The sequence below is a fragment of the Brachyistius frenatus genome, unplaced genomic scaffold (assembly GCF_029030835.1).
Source record: "Brachyistius frenatus isolate BFR_SWC_R1_liver_20210118 unplaced genomic scaffold, ASM2903083v1 Contig_220, whole genome shotgun sequence".
Lineage (NCBI taxonomy): Eukaryota > Metazoa > Chordata > Actinopteri > Embiotocidae > Brachyistius > Brachyistius frenatus.
Genome location: NW_027210819.1, coordinates 68,401 through 83,359, shown reverse-complemented (window position 1 = coordinate 83,359; position 14,959 = coordinate 68,401). Strand labels below are relative to the sequence as shown.

General features: G+C 45.1%; 3 protein-coding genes across 8 annotated transcripts; all 3 read left to right on the top strand.

Annotated features, from left to right (window-relative positions):
• The first annotated feature begins 556 nt into the window (after positions 1–556).
• Positions 557–5,286, top strand: gale (UDP-galactose-4-epimerase). Of its 3 annotated transcripts, XM_069719673.1 has the most exons (11): positions 557–678; positions 1,185–1,449; positions 1,594–1,709; positions 3,071–3,184; positions 3,502–3,678; positions 3,763–3,876; positions 3,995–4,061; positions 4,191–4,276; positions 4,389–4,466; positions 4,695–4,809; positions 4,947–5,286. In XM_069719673.1, the coding sequence occupies exons 2-11, from the start codon at positions 1,194–1,196 to the stop codon at positions 5,009–5,011; spliced, it is 1,188 nt and encodes a 395-aa protein (XP_069575774.1). In that variant the 5' UTR covers positions 557–678; positions 1,185–1,193; the 3' UTR covers positions 5,012–5,286. The 3 variants fall into 3 exon arrangements, with proteins under 3 accessions (XP_069575774.1, XP_069575773.1, XP_069575772.1); XM_069719672.1 differs by lacking the exon at positions 557–678 and having other exon boundaries at positions 864–1,449; positions 1,597–1,709; XM_069719671.1 differs by lacking the exon at positions 557–678 and having other exon boundaries at positions 864–1,449.
• Positions 5,287–5,629: 343 nt separating this feature from the next.
• On the top strand, positions 5,630–9,720 carry zbtb8a (zinc finger and BTB domain containing 8A). Of its 4 annotated transcripts, XM_069719649.1 has the most exons (5): positions 5,630–5,863; positions 7,095–7,969; positions 8,145–8,314; positions 8,465–8,794; positions 9,661–9,720. In XM_069719649.1, the coding sequence occupies exons 1-4, from the start codon at positions 5,799–5,801 to the stop codon at positions 8,777–8,779; spliced, it is 1,425 nt and encodes a 474-aa protein (XP_069575750.1). In that variant the 5' UTR covers positions 5,630–5,798; the 3' UTR covers positions 8,780–8,794; positions 9,661–9,720. The 4 variants fall into 4 exon arrangements, with proteins under 4 accessions (XP_069575750.1, XP_069575749.1, XP_069575751.1 ...); XM_069719648.1 differs by lacking the exon at positions 9,661–9,720 and having other exon boundaries at positions 8,465–9,371; XM_069719650.1 differs by lacking the exons at positions 5,630–5,863; positions 9,661–9,720 and adding an exon at positions 5,880–6,123 and having other exon boundaries at positions 8,465–9,371.
• Positions 9,699–14,038, top strand: hmgcl (3-hydroxy-3-methylglutaryl-CoA lyase). Its single transcript, XM_069719652.1, has 10 exons — positions 9,699–9,839; positions 10,960–11,043; positions 11,183–11,290; positions 11,365–11,460; positions 11,582–11,730; positions 11,824–11,887; positions 12,848–13,036; positions 13,172–13,297; positions 13,701–13,874; positions 13,905–14,038. The coding sequence occupies exons 1-9, from the start codon at positions 9,753–9,755 to the stop codon at positions 13,800–13,802; spliced, it is 1,005 nt and encodes a 334-aa protein (XP_069575753.1). The 5' UTR covers positions 9,699–9,752; the 3' UTR covers positions 13,803–13,874; positions 13,905–14,038.
• Positions 14,039–14,959: the final 921 nt, after the last annotated feature.

Below are 14,959 nucleotides of genomic sequence, written 5' to 3'. Positions count from 1 at the left end.
AAATACAAACCAAACATTTTAAAGCAGGGCACCGTGTGTTCCTGTACTGCGTCCACCTCTGCTGGATAAAGCTTCTGTGTCTTTTTAAAGTAACGTGGCACTTTTCCTTTTGCCATCCGGGACGTTTCAGTGTGCACACAGAGGCTTCTCAAGACAAACACCTCCCTTGTGTGAATGGCCGGGGCGGGGCTTTATTACCGTACTCTCTGACGTCATGGCATGTGATGCGTTTACGTACTATGGTCGCGGAATTAGACGACCATAAAGATGGCGTTAATGTATCATTTTAATCCGTTTTAAGCTTCAAATTAAAACTTAAAACCGCAAATCACGCAAAAGTTAACACACGTTTGTCTTCAGTTATGGAAATCCTGCATGATGTTACATAAACCAGAAGCTAGACGATTTATGGTTCTGCAAAATGAAGAGTTTATTGTTGTGTGTCGCGAATTTAGGAACGCTGTACTTTTATTTTGAAAGACCACGTACAGGAAAATGCACGTTAATCATTTGCTTGACTCTGATTCCACGTTTTACAGGAAGTAAAGAAGAAGGGGAAGATTTGTCTCACTGAACCGACAGTTAAAGCCTCGTTGAGTCCGTCGGTGAGCTTCTTCAGGGTCACCGAGCATCTCTCCTGCACGACAGCAGCTCACACCCCAAACAGAAACACAGCAAGTATGTACAGACTAGTTAAATATATATATGTGTGTATATATATACTCAGTTATAGCCTGCTGTACTGTGGACGTTGAGGCTCGGTCATTCAGTGGTTTCATTATGGCCATCATATATAAAACAGGAGATTTTTGATTTGCTAACCTTCGACACCCTCCGTTTCAATCCCTGAAGGGAACTGGAGGATGCTTGAATACAAATCTCTCCTAAATATTGACCTTGTACATGGCATGAGTTCATAGAGCACATTAAAAGATGTTGAAGTAAGAATGTTCCAGTCTTTAAAGACAGTTGGTCTCAACACATACAAATAGCTCACAACAATGAGCAGGTGTGGTTGTTTCCTTCCACTGTGACGTGGGACAATACAGGTGAGTCACACACCTGCCAGGTGGACTTAACCAACCTTTGGAGGGGCTGAGAGGTGCTCTGACGACAGGACGTCCTGCTGTACTCAGATCAGGAGCCGCCGGCTGACTGGTTTAATGCTATTTGCTATTTTACAGGCTCAAAGAATGGCAGAGAAGGTGTTGGTCACAGGTGGAGCGGAGAAGGTGTTGGTCACAGGTGGAGCGGAGAAGGTGTTGGTCACAGGTGGAGCGGAGAAGGTGTTGGTCACAGGTGGAGCGGAGAAGGTGTTGGTCACAGGTGGAGCGGAGAAGGTGTTGGTCACAGGTGGAGCGGGCTACATCGGGAGTCACTGTGTGGTGGAGCTCATTGAAGCCGGCTACCAGCCGATCGTCATCGACAACTACAGTAACGCAGTACGAGGTAGGAAGCACACGTTAAGGATGCATCCTAAAATGACCACAGGTCATTGTTACTCAGATCTGGTGTTACTGTGTGTGTGTGTGTGTGTGTGTGTGTGTGTGTGTGTGTGTGTGTGTGTGTGTGTGTATCCTGTTGTGACTGGAGGAGAAGGTGATGTGGCGGAGAGCATTTGCAGGATAGAGAAGCTTCTGGACACCAGCGTTGAGTTTCATGAACTGGACCTTCTGGACCGACCGGGCTTAGAACAACTCTTCAGAAAGGTCAGAAAGTTTATGCAGTCCATTTATTTATTCATTGTTACTTGATTTATTCACTTTCCTTTAACTGAAATATTTACACAATTATCCACTTCTTTGATTTACAGGATCTGTAATTGTTTTAGTCTGACAACACTGACAGATATGTGCTGTTGTTAAATGTAAAGATTTTGCTGCAAAACCAAGAACGTCAGTGTGTCTGGAGGCTTCTGGAAATATTGAAGGACATTTTTCACCGTTCTCTGACGTGTCAAGAACATTTTTGGCAGAAATAACTTATCTGTCACCCAAATTCTGAATTCATCATACATAAAAACTAAATCTACATTCATTTAAATGGGCAATCTGTAAGATGTTTAGTTTAAAACATTAAAAGAAATGACTGAACATATCCACATATTTGTAGAAATATAGTGTTGATGTTTTGTCAAAGACGTCCGAGTTGTGTTGCAGAGATATCTACTGAAGTTTTAGCATGTTAGCAGCTAGTGCTGGCTCAGCCTGGATCGTAATACCACTTTGTACCACAAGATGGCACCGTGAGTTGTTGTAGCCTAAAGTCTGCCTTCGGTCCAGCCTCAGAGGAAGTAGTATTCTCCCATCATTTATTTTCTGTGACTCTCTCTCTCTCTCTCTCTACCGGGTCGCCTGTTCTGTAGCCCGTCCGGACCAGCTGATCCGTTCAGGGTTGAACTTCTTTGCACAACGCATCACTGTGTAACATTACAGACCATGTTAATATGTTGAGTTTGCTGTTGATGCGCGGTCTAGAGCTCTTATCATAGCTGTATGTGACAAGTTCGATTACCTCGTCATCTAAATATCGACTAACTGAACACGTAGCAACCGAGCCAGGATTCTTACCGGTTCTTTGGTGCAGCTCATGACAACACAAATGACACCGAAAAACCTTGTAAACTCACTTCATATCTGTTTTACAAGATGCTGCTGTGGTCTTCCTCAACCTAACTAACCTCACACAACTGTCAGCCACAGACTTTGGTGGGTCAGACTAAAGGCAGACTGTTTGTGACTCACTACCGCCCCCTAATGTTCAAAGAAATGGGATTAATTCTGACATATTACACCTTTAAACTCTGTTCTGTTTTTCATAAATCAGCTCTAGAATTAATGCTAGAATACATGCTGATATATTATTGGTTGATGAAACAATCAGGGCCATCCGATAAATACAGCAGTCATTTTTTATTGATGTTTGTTTCTCCTGCTGGCCACCATAAATTCCAAAATAGTAGTTAAAATAGGTAACATGAGACCGTTTATATAGTCGTTCCATACTGGTTAAATGAGCTCCTTCTATGTGGCCCATATCCATCACATGTGTAACTATATCTGTGTTGCAGCACTCTTTCTGTGCTGTGATGCACTTTGCTGGCCTGAAAGCTGTCGGGGAGTCGGTGGAGCAGCCGCTACGCTACTATCGAGTCAACCTCACTGCCTCCATGAACCTGCTGGAGGTCAGTTTCAGTTTGCACTTTTGTCGCCTGATCTGACACGTCTGTCTTCCATTAAATCAACACTTCACTCTTCATTTTTGTCTGCACCCTGAACTGATCATTATTTGCACTGATGTGTTTGCTGAGTGCACAACAGCATGTGTTCATTTGACATTGAGGTGTCATATTTTAACACTGCAGCTGACATACGTTCTAACGTCTGGAGTTCAGCCTGTGTGCTTGCTCTTACGTTGTAATGTGCCTGTGGTAGACTGCTGTCTAGATGGCCGCTGACTGGATGTATGTGCCGTGTTTATGTGCATCTGCATGTGTCCCAGGTGATGCAGGCTCACAGGGTGCACAATCTGGTTTTCAGCAGCTCAGCCACAGTGTATGGAGACCCTCAGCAGCTGCCCATCGATGAGCAGCACCCTGTGGGTGGCTGCACTAACCCCTACGGCAAGACCAAGTACTTCATCGAAGAGATGATCAAGGACCATTGTAAATCTGAGAAGGTGCTGATCAGAAGGTCACACACATTCAGAGATGCACACACTCACACAACACCAGGTGTCTCATGATGGACTCTGTGTCAGCAGGGCTGGAATGCAGTGCTGCTGCGTTATTTCAACCCGATCGGAGCTCATTCCTCTGGTGTGATCGGAGAGGACCCTCAGGGTATCCCTAACAACCTGCTGCCATATGTTGCCCAGGTACCCAGAATCTCTGTGAAAACACATCTTCTTCAGATGCATAATCCACGATGTCATCGAGATGGATTCATCTGATGATTCGCCATTACTTGCATTGCTTAATTTATGTTTCTCATAGGTCGCCATTGGGAGAAGAAAGTGTCTCAATGTATTTGGAAATGACTACGACACACTCGATGGCACAGGTAATAAACTGCCTTCTGCCTTATTCCCAGTGAATAAGACCTTTAAACTGCAATGCACAGATTTAATTAGTAGTATGAAATAGCTTTGAAAGATCTATCTGCAAATCAGGTTTTCTCCCTCATATACAGGTGTGCGAGATTATATCCATGTTGTAGATCTGGCAAAGGGACATCTAGCAGCTCTGAAGAAGATGAAGGAGGACTGTGGGTGCAAGGTGCAAGAAAATAATTCCAAATAATAGAATTTTCAGCCGTTTTCTGTCCATGTGTGCAAAGTTTCTGTATTTATTGGCGCTCTTGCATTTGTGCATTATTGTGTTTGTGTAGGTTTATAACCTGGGGACAGGAAGAGGTTACTCTGTGCTGCAGATGGTGAAAGCCATGGAGAAGGTATCAGGGAACAAGGTGAGTCACAGAAAACCTCTTTTCTCTCCAATTTAAATTTTGAATCTGGGTTTGTATCGCGACTTGGAGCACTCAGTCATGTTATCCGACTATTAAACTCCCTGGATAACACTGTCGATAAAGATAGCCTCAACCACTGAAGTTCCTTTTTTCTTCTTTCTTTTTTTTTTAGGTTAAACCACTCTTGTTTTTTGTTCATGTAATTTAAATCATGTGATTTCTACATAGATCGTATACGAGATGGCCCCTCGCAGAGAAGGAGACATCGCGTCCTGCTACGCTGACCCTCGTCTGGCTGAGAAGGAGCTGCACTGGAAGGCTGAATTTGAACTGGAAAGAATGTGTAAGTAAAGCAGCAGTGCACAATGTGTTGTTTTATGTCACCTGATTGTCCTCCAAAAAAAGCACTTTTATCACAGAATGATTAAGATTTTCCCACATTATCTCCCAATGTATTTTTTTGCACCCATTTCCATATAGGTGAGGATCTGTGGCGCTGGCAGTCCATGAACCCAACTGGATTTTCCAACGGCACAACTTCTTGATGAAACTCCAGCTGGTTGTTTAATCATCTTTTAAATCACCAAAGGGAACCATGATCTTCCTCATTTTTGCATACAAACGCATTATGAAGACCTCAAGAGAAGCTGAACTCTGTGTTGTGTTGTTTAATTTCACATTTGTTTTATTGTCATAGTTTCTAAATATCTTTGTTTTCGCTCTGCTTTTATTTCCGATTTTAAGAAAAGATATTTTCTTTATAAATGTACTGATCTGTGCCATAACAATGTAATAATAAATTAATTTTAATATTGTATAAGTATACTTTTTGGCTGCAGTGTCAAATGATTGTGAAATTGTTTGCAAGTGTTTAAAGAGCTGGATGAGATCAGAGAGACAAACCCTTAACGAAACCATGATATTCTAGTTCAAATGCACTTACCTGTGAAAAAGGTTGAGGTCGATGTAAAGTTAGCAACACAGAAAAAAATGAAATGACCCTTTCATAAATATTTCAGTAATGCCGTGGCAGATTAAGGAATTCTATCTGGATGGTCAGCACAGTAAATATTGCTGAATTTGGAGTGAGGAATTTGGTGTTTGGTCTTAATACTGTGTTCAGTGAATTTAAAGGGGGCACTGGGGCTTTAAATGGCTCCTTGAACCCTCGGGCACCCAGTTAATAAACACCCACGTCAGCACAGTGCTCCAGTCGCTTTAACCGGGTTTCGGTCTTTAGGGCTGAGCAGGAAGTGCCTGGCTGTGGACCCTGGACGAGAAAAATAAAAGAGCAGAGGGATAAAAAAAAAAAAAGGCTTAAAGAAATAAAACATGGATATGGTGGCAGAGTTGGGTGCTAATAGACTCTATCGGGCGCCGGGTGAATCCAGTCACCAGTGAGTATCGATGGATTTTGTCAGGGTTGTCACGGCGTAGGGCGTAAGCGGGTCCTGCAGACACCTCGCGCCTGGGAAAGAGTCGCTCGGTTTGGGCAGCAGGCAAATCCTCCCCGCTGCTTGCTGCGCTCCGGACCACCGGCGAGAAGTGGGGGTGGTCATGAGGATGGAAACGGGCGTATTAGAGCGTCATATCCCCCGACTGATGTACAATGTGAATAGATTTATTTTGCAGCTCGCAGCATGCCCCGTTGCTGGAGGTTGGTGTCTGTTTTTCTATTGTGTGCTGGCTGGAGCCTGAAGTGGGCGTCGCTCCAGGACAGACTGGGCTGCACTGGTGCGCCGCTGCCCGCTTTTCTCTCGGAGGACTGCAGCAGTCTCATGTCGCTTTGTAGGTCGAATGATGTCTGAATTCAAGGAGAATAGCTCGGTGAAGATATCGCACTTAGTTTCCTGTGCCATCCAAAGCCCCGTGGAGTCCTGCGGGCGTTGCGCTGCGCTGCGCTGCGCTGCGCGTTCTCGGGCGCTGCGAAGCCTGTCAGACAACATCGGGGAGATAATTACAACCGGCTGCGTGAAATCCAGCGCTTCCTCGAAAATGGCTAAATTGGTTACTGCTAAATTAGAAGTATTCTGTCAATTAGATTGCGGCAGATTTGTTGTCTTTCTTAGAACTGCATGTCCAACTGCGGTGCTTTATTTTCTCTTCCCACATGTCTGATATGTTTGATTTCTTGAGAGCTTTAACCTTTACCCATCAGGGATGATTAAAGGGTTTGTCACCCGATGCTCTCTGACTGGAGTCGGGTGTAGCCCATTAAGAAGAAGATTTGGATTGAAGGATTGTTCAGCAAATTACAGCGCAGAAAGAAGTGAGGTGGGCGGGCCATCCGCGGAGCTGAAGATTGTCCAATGCAGAAACAAAGATGAGATAATTGACAGCTTTATCAATGGGCTGTTGTTGCTGTGTTTATAATGTAAGTTGCCGTTAACATTTGGGGGTCTGTCGTGTAATTGTTTACCAAGGTAAGCTTGTCACAAATTCAGATGTGCCATCAGTGTTTCCCTCCTCAATATATACAATCTTAGTTGGTTAATTTGGGATTATGAGGATGGAATTGTCTCCGTTTCAGTAATGAGTGTCCACAAGGTCTACAAGCCATGTAGGATTTGTTATTTTCCTGCAGAACATTCACAGCCAGTGAGAGTGCTGTCATGTTGTCTCCTGCAGGCAGCCTCAGAGGTGGTTCAACACGGCTGACATCACAGTGGCTCACCAAAGCAACCTGCTGAAGCAGCTCAACCAGCAGCGCCGCCAGGAGCTGTTCTGTGACTGCAGCGTGCTGGTGGAGGGTCAGCTCTTCAGGGCTCACCGCAATGTCTTGTTCGCCAGCAGCGGCTACTTCCGAATGCTGCTGTCCCAGGGGCCCGACGGGCTGCCCGACTCCGTCAACGCCACCTTCGACGTGTTCAGCCCGGAGACCTTCACCGTCATCCTGGACTTCATCTACTCTGGCCAGCTGGACCTCTCCAGTCACAACGTGATTGAGGTGATGTCTGCTGCCAGCTACTTGCAGATGAACAATGTCATAAACTACTGCAAGAACTTCATCAAATCCTCTTTGGACATCAGTGTGAAAGATGAAGACAGCGAACGTTGCCTCAGTTTGTCTGAGACATATAGTTTTACCAGTGGAGCAGGAGAAGAGTCCTCAGAGCAGCAGCAGCACGACCCCTGCTCTGTCAGCCCGCCACCAGCGCTCTGGACCCGGGACAACTCCAGATCCCAGTCTGGCTTTATAGGGAAAGACCAAGACCAGGACGCTTCAGCCTCAGCCCTGAAGACTGATCCAAGCAGCCCTGCTAATGAGCTCAGCGTAGAAGCAGAGGACTTGCAGGACCCTCAGGACCCTCTGTACACCTTGCCTGGATCAGAGCGCCGGCGTGGGAAAGGGGGGACCAAGAGGAGAGCGCCCAACAGCACTCGCTCCAACCAGCACGAGGACTTGGACATTCAGGAGGCGAGGACACAAAAGGCAGAAAAGGCCGAGGAGCTATATGCCACTCTGCCACCGATCGTGGGGGTTATTGGACACTTTAATAAAGGTGTGTTGGCTCACATGTGGGAAAATGGACAATCAATATTTCTTTTACTGTTAGGGAAGTGAGGAAATGAATGACATACTTCATCGTAGAAAGACTGGCATGGTTGAAACCCTCAAAGGACGACAGCTCCGTAGAACAGAAAAGCCAAATGAACAGTTTCTCTTCCTCTTTGCAGAGTCCAACCCGATCATGCGCTTCAAATGTCCCTTTTGTACGCACACGGTGAAGAGGAAAGCAGACCTGAAGCGTCACCTGCGCTGCCACACCGGGGAGAGGCCGTACCCGTGTCAGGCCTGCAACAAGCGCTTCACTCGCTTGGAGCATCTCCGCAGCCATTTTGAGACAGTAGGTTTACTACCATGATACATCCAGTATATGGATGGCAAGTTCTCTATACTTCTACATGCAGCGACCAGGAAACAGACCAGAGCAAAACCCATTTCTATTCATGTTTAATACATTTGGTCTGATCGTACTCTGTTTGTGTGTCCATAGATCCATCAGGCCAGGAAGCTGGTATGCAGGAAGTGTAAGTGTCAGGTGACCGAGGAGACCGGGCATGTCGTGTGTGAGGGCACACGGCGCTACCGCATGTGCACAGCATGCATCCAGGAAGTGGGCTGTGATGACATCCCCATTGACAGTCTAGAGGAGCCCAATGAGGAGCCGGCCCTTCTACTAGGTGTGGACGGGGAGGAGGAGGGGGACACTAAGAGGAGCTGGATGGTGACCGACGATGATGACTTGGCTGAAGACTCGGGGGCGGACCTCATCATCCAGCAGGTGGACGACAGTGATGAGGAGCTGTAGTGAAACGGGACCAAAGTGTGTGCATGCAGATATTGTGCATGCCCACATATTGACTGTGTGTGTGTGTGTGTGTGTGTGTGTGTGTGTGTGTGTGTTTTAAAGCCATGCAAGAGAATTTATGCATAAATATGTGATTCACTAATGTAAACACATACATTTATGATATCTTAGTTGTCTATTACTTAAATGCTCATTTTTGCTTTTATTGAGATTGTTAATCTTTGTGACATAATGGAAAGTTTTTTGTTGAGCCTCCTAAAGAAATGTAGTGTCCAAAGCATGCATATTCAGTTTCTTTTGCTTAAATTATTGTTAGGCCTATATAATAATCCTTTCAATAAGTGGTTTATTCTTTGTGTGCATGAAAAAAACACCAAAACCTTTGCCACTCTTTGGGACGTTCTGCTGGCATTTAGCAGTTAGTGAAACTCTCCTCGTTCCCTCATGCCTGTAGGGACAATCAATGGCAGACATTTCTTTCAATGACTCACATGCTTTGAATGGTTGGTTATGATATGCACTCTGATTTATTTATTCTTGATTTTTTTTTTTTTTTAACTTTTTGACACATTAAAGATATTTTTATACTTTTGTTTCTGGGTCTGTCCCCTTCGTTCTGAGAGGGGACTGGCTGCCTCAGGTCCCATTTTCCCCTCCGCAAAAAGCTTCTCTTTTTTATTTATTACACAATGAGTTTATTAAATAAATAAAGGAAGGTCAAATTAAATCTTAAAATAGCTCAAAAAATATTTGGAACCAAATTTCCGAGAGTTTAATGCCTTGGTCGGGTGACACAGTGAAGGTGGGTGACGTTCTGTTCAAATTGATTTCTCAAACGACTAATTCCAAAATGATTTTCCATTCCCATGTCCGACCTGTAGATGGCGCCCACGCGTGCTTTTTGTTATCAGCTGTGTGACGAATCTGCTCCTGATCGACGTCGGCGTGAAGTCGAACCAGAGGCTGGACCGTCATGGCGGCCGTCCTTAAGCTAGTCAACAAAAGCACTTTAACTGCAGCGATGGGTCAGCAGTACCTGGCGGCCATCTCCGCGGCCAAGGTGAGTCTCCGCGAGGAAGGTCGACCTGGTCACGTCCTGCACGAAGAACAGCGCGCGGAAGCTGGCGTTACGTCATGCTTCAATTAGTCTGCTACTACTAGTACTACTACGAGTACTACTAGTACTACCACTAATACTACCAGTACTTTTGATACTACTACTACCACTACTACTGCTGCCGCTACTAGTACTAGTTACATCTGTGTGTGTGTGTGTGTGTGTGTGTGTGTGTGTGTGTCTGTGTGTGTGTGTGTGTGTGTGTGTGTGTGTGTGTGTGTGTGTGTGTGTGTGTCTCTGTGTGTGTGTCTGTGTCTCTGTGTGTGTGTGTGTGTGTCTCTGTGTGTGTGTGTGTGTGTGTGTGTCTGTGTGTGTGTGTGTGTGTGTGTGTGTGTGTGTGTGTGTGTGTGTGTGTCTCTGTGTGTGTGTGTGTCTCTGTGTGTGTGTGTGTGTGTGTGTGTGTGTGTGTGTGTGTGTGTGTGTGTGTGTGTGTGTGTGTGTGTCTCTGTGTGTGTGTGTGTGTGTGTGTGTGTGTGTGTGTGTGTGTGTGTGTGTGTGTGTGTGTGTGTGTGTGTGTGTGTGTGTGTGTGTGTGTGTGTGTGTGTGTGTGTGTGTGTGTGTGTGTGTGTCTCTGTGTCTGTGTGTGTGTGTGTGTGTGTGTCTCTGTGTGTGTCTGTGTGTGTGTGTCTGTGTGTGTGTGTGTGTGTGTGTGTCTGTGTGTGTGTGTGTGTGTGTGTGTGTGTGTGTCTGTGTGTGTGTGTGTGTGTGTGTGTGTGTGTGTGTGTGTGTGTGTGTGTGTGTGTGTCTCTGTGTGTGTGTGTGTGTGTGTGTGTGTGTGTGTGTGTGTCTCTGTGTGTGTGTGTGTGTGTGTGTGTGTGTGTGTGTGTGTGTGTGTGTGTGTGTGTGTGTGTGTGTGTGTGTGTGTGTGTGTGTGTGTGTGTGTGTGTGTGTGTGTGTGTGTGTGTGTCTGTGTGTGTGTGTGTGTGTGTGTGTGTGTGTGTGTGTGTGTGTGTGTGTGTGTGTGTGTGTGTGTGTGTGTGTGTGTGTGTGTGTGTGTGTGTGTGTGTGTGTGTGTGTGTGTGTGTGTGTGTGTGTGTGTGTGTGTGTGTGTGTGTGTTTCCAGGCTGGTGTTCGAGCAGGACGATCTCTTCCAGAACAGGTGAAGATCGTGGAGGTTGGACCCAGGGATGGTCTCCAGAATGAGAAGGTTCATTTAACAATAATAATAATAATAATAATAATAATAATAATAATAAATGAACTGGGACGTCTATTGTTAAAACTTTCGTTGTTGAATTAAAGCAGCTCTTGTTGTGTGACTGTCACTCATCTTGTGTTTTTCTCAGACTATTGTACCAACGGAGGCTAAAATCCATCTGATTGACATGTTGTCAGAATCCGGGCTGTCAGTCATCGAAGCCACCAGCTTTGTGTCTCCTCAATGGGTTCCACAGGTGAGCGTGTCCTCCCGCAGCACCTGGTACCTGCTCGGGTACGTACGTGTTCTTCAGGTCTCTTGTTTGTGCAGATGGCCGACCAGCAGGAGGTGATGAAGGGCATCAGGAGGAGACCTGGTGTTTCTTATCCTGTCCTGACCCCCAACCTCAGAGGCTTCCAGGCTGCTGTGAGTGCGAAGCATCGTGTTTCCATCACTTCTAGAAATCAACTGTTCTGAGCTTCTTCTCTGTCGCTGATGAGTCGAACAGTTTCTCCAGAAACCGTCTTCCTGCTCTTCTTTGCTGCAGATGAAGGCCGGCGCTGCAGAAGTTGCCATATTTGGAGCTGCATCTGAGCTGTTCAGTAAGAAGAACATCAACTGCTCAGTGGACGAAAGTTTACGGCGCTTTGACGAAGTTATGAAAGCAGCGAAAGAGGCCGGCGTGCCAGTTCGAGGGTACGATTCCTGGCTTCCTCTCAGCCGTCGGCAAACCTTTAAATCATATGAACTGGAGTTGAATTCTCACATCTGTGTTTGCCGTCGCCACAGTTACGTCTCCTGTGTTGCTGGATGCCCTTATGAAGGCAAGGTGGCACCGGAGAAAGTTGCACATGTGAGTTCAGACTTGGTCCAAACTGCATTAAGCACAAAACTGGATTTATCATTCCTTGATGAAACTACAGTGAACGTAACCAGTGGAGCTGTGTGTGTGTGTGTGTGTGTGTGTGTGTGTGTGTGTGTGTGTGTGTGTGTGTGTGTGTGTGTGTGTGTGTGTGTGTGTGTGTGTGTGTGTGTGTATCATGATGTGTGTGTGTGTGTGTGTGTGTGTGTGTGTGTGTGTGTGTGTGTGTGTGTGTGTGTGTGTGTGTGTGTGTGTGTGTGTGTGTGTGTGTGTGTGTGTGTGTGTGTATCATGATGTGTGTGTGTGTGTGTGTGTGTGTGTGTGTGTGTGTGTGTGTGTGTGTGTGTGTGTGTGTGTGTGTGTGTGTGTGTGTGTGTGTGTGTGTGTTTGTGTGTGTGTGTGTGTGTGTGTGTGTGTGTGTGTGTGTGTGTGTGTGTGTTTCATGATGTGTGTGTGTGTGTGTGTGTGTGTGTGTGTGTGTGTGTGTGTGTGTCTCTGTGTGTGTGTGTGTGTGTGTGTGTGTGTGTGTGTGTGTGTGTGTGTGTGTGTGTGTGTGTGTGTGTGTGTGTGTGTGTGTGTGTGTGTGTGTGTGTGTGTGTGTGTGTGTGTGTGTGTGTGTGTGTGTGTGTGTGTGTGTCTCTGTGTGTGTGTGTTTGTGTGTGTGTGTGTGTGTGTCTCTGTGTGTGTGTGTGTGTGTCTCTGTGTGTGTGTGTGTGTGTGTCTCTGTGTGTGTGTGTTTGTGTGTGTGTGTGTGTGTGTGTGTGTGTGTGTGTGTGTGTGTGTGTGTGTGTGTGTGTGTGTGTGTGTGTGTGTGTGTGTGTGTGTGTGTGTGTGTGTGTGTCTCTCTGTGTGTGTGTGTGTGTGTGTGTGTGTGTGTGTGTGTGTGTGTGTGTGTGTGTGTGTGTGTGTGTGTGTGTGTGTCTCTGTGTGTGTGTGTGTGTGTGTGTGCAGGTGGCCCAGCGCCTGTACTCCATGGGCTGCTATGAGATCTCTCTGGGGGACACCGTCGGCGTGGCGACTCCAGGCAGCATGGCTGAGATGCTGGAGGCCGTGAGCAGAGCGGTGCCAGTCAGTGCGCTGGCGGTGCACTGCCATGACACATACGGCCAGGCTCTGGCTAACATCCTGGTCGCCTTACAGGTCCGGATCGGTTCTGGCCATTTAATCTGAAAATGTCTTTGAATAATCCGAAGAGTTTAACAGGATGTCCGTGGAGCTTCTCTTTTGTTTGTGCTGACCTCGCTTGTTTCATGCTGAAGTTTTCCTGTTTTTCAGATGGGAGTCAGTGTGGTGGACTCGTCGGTAGCCGGCCTGGGGGGCTGTCCCTACGCCCAGGGGGCTTCTGGGAACGTTGCCACTGAAGATGTAGTTTACATGCTTCATGGACTCGGGATTCAAACAGTAAGAAGATGCACTTCATGTTTCCAGAGACACCTTTCTTTTTCATTCTTATATTATTTACTTGTATTTTTTAATAAGGTAAAACTGGCAACCCCAAAATGTAATGCATCAGTATCTTCGGAGGGCAGACCTTCCAAAATGATAAATAGTAAATTGTGGACAAAGATCCTGTGGTTGTGCTGCTATTGCTCGTTGTCTACATTTGTAAAAATGTAAAACTGTCATAAAACCAACAAAACAAAAAAAAAGCCAATGTTTGCAGAAACCTATCATCCCTGTTATTTATTGAGAGAATTTCAAAGAAAATTCAGAAACTACAACATGAATAGATAGTTATTTTGTTCAAGGTACGTTCTCCTAAAATGCTCAAATGTGGCCCTTTGTTTTTGTGCCCTGACCTCAGGGCGTGGACCTCTCCAGGCTGATGGACGCTGGAGCTTTCATCTGTCGAACCCTCAACAGAAAGACCAGCTCCAAAGTGGCTCAGGCGACCTGTAAACTGTAAACTGCAGGCTCGTTCACAGACTGTACACTACTGCGAAACCGGGTCACCGGAGGTCACCGGAGGTCACCGGAGGTCACCGGAGGTCACCGGAGGTCACCGGAGGTCACCATCCTCTGTCCGTTCAAGTGTCCTCGTTTTAATTACAGTTTGATGTATTTTCTGTCAAATGCTTAAAGTTTGGATGGCACTAACACCTCCATCTGGTTAGAATAAAACATCTGATTCATGATGGCAAAGTTGGAACGGTGCCTTATGTAAAGTCAGTCCAAACTTCCAGGTCCCACCTGTCAAAGACATGTTTCACCTGTTTAATGGGCTGCTTACATTTGTCTTGGCAACGGTAAGCCAAAGTGCAGCACAGACTTTGTTTATAATAAGAAATGACTCGCTAAATGTTCTAGGGACCGATGAACTCACTGTTGATGACAGAAAAGGAGTTGTTTTGATTTCTATCGTTCTCCGTATGAAGTGATTATTGTGTTCTAATGGATTGTCTGTATTGAGAGCGTCTGTAAACACCATCAGTCCTTTTGAACTGACCTGTGAAAAAAAATGTGAATTAATTATATATAGATATAAATACATATAACTATATATATAGATATATCTATCTATATATATCTATATATAACTATATATGTGTGTATATATAGATATATATATCTATATATACACACACTGCTCAAAAAAATAAAGGGAACACTTAAACAACACATCCTAGATCTCAATGAATGAAATCTTCCAGTTGAAAATCTTGATTCATCTCATAGTGGAATGTGTTGAGAACAAAATAACATCAGAATGATCAATGGAAATCAAAATCATTATCCATGGAGGTCTGGATTCAGAATCATACTCCTATAGTATGACTTTTTTTCATCATATTTTAGACGACATGCTATAGTATGACTTTTTATCATATTTTAGACACATGTTATAGTATGACTTTTTTTTATCATATTTTAGACGACATGCTATAGTATGACTTTTTATCATATTTTAGACGACATGCTATAGTATGACTTTTTTATCATATTTTAGACGACATGCTATAGTATGACTTTTTTATCATATTTTAGACGACATGCTATAGTATGACTTTTTTATCATATTTTAGACGACATACTATAGTATGACTTTTTATCATATTACAGACA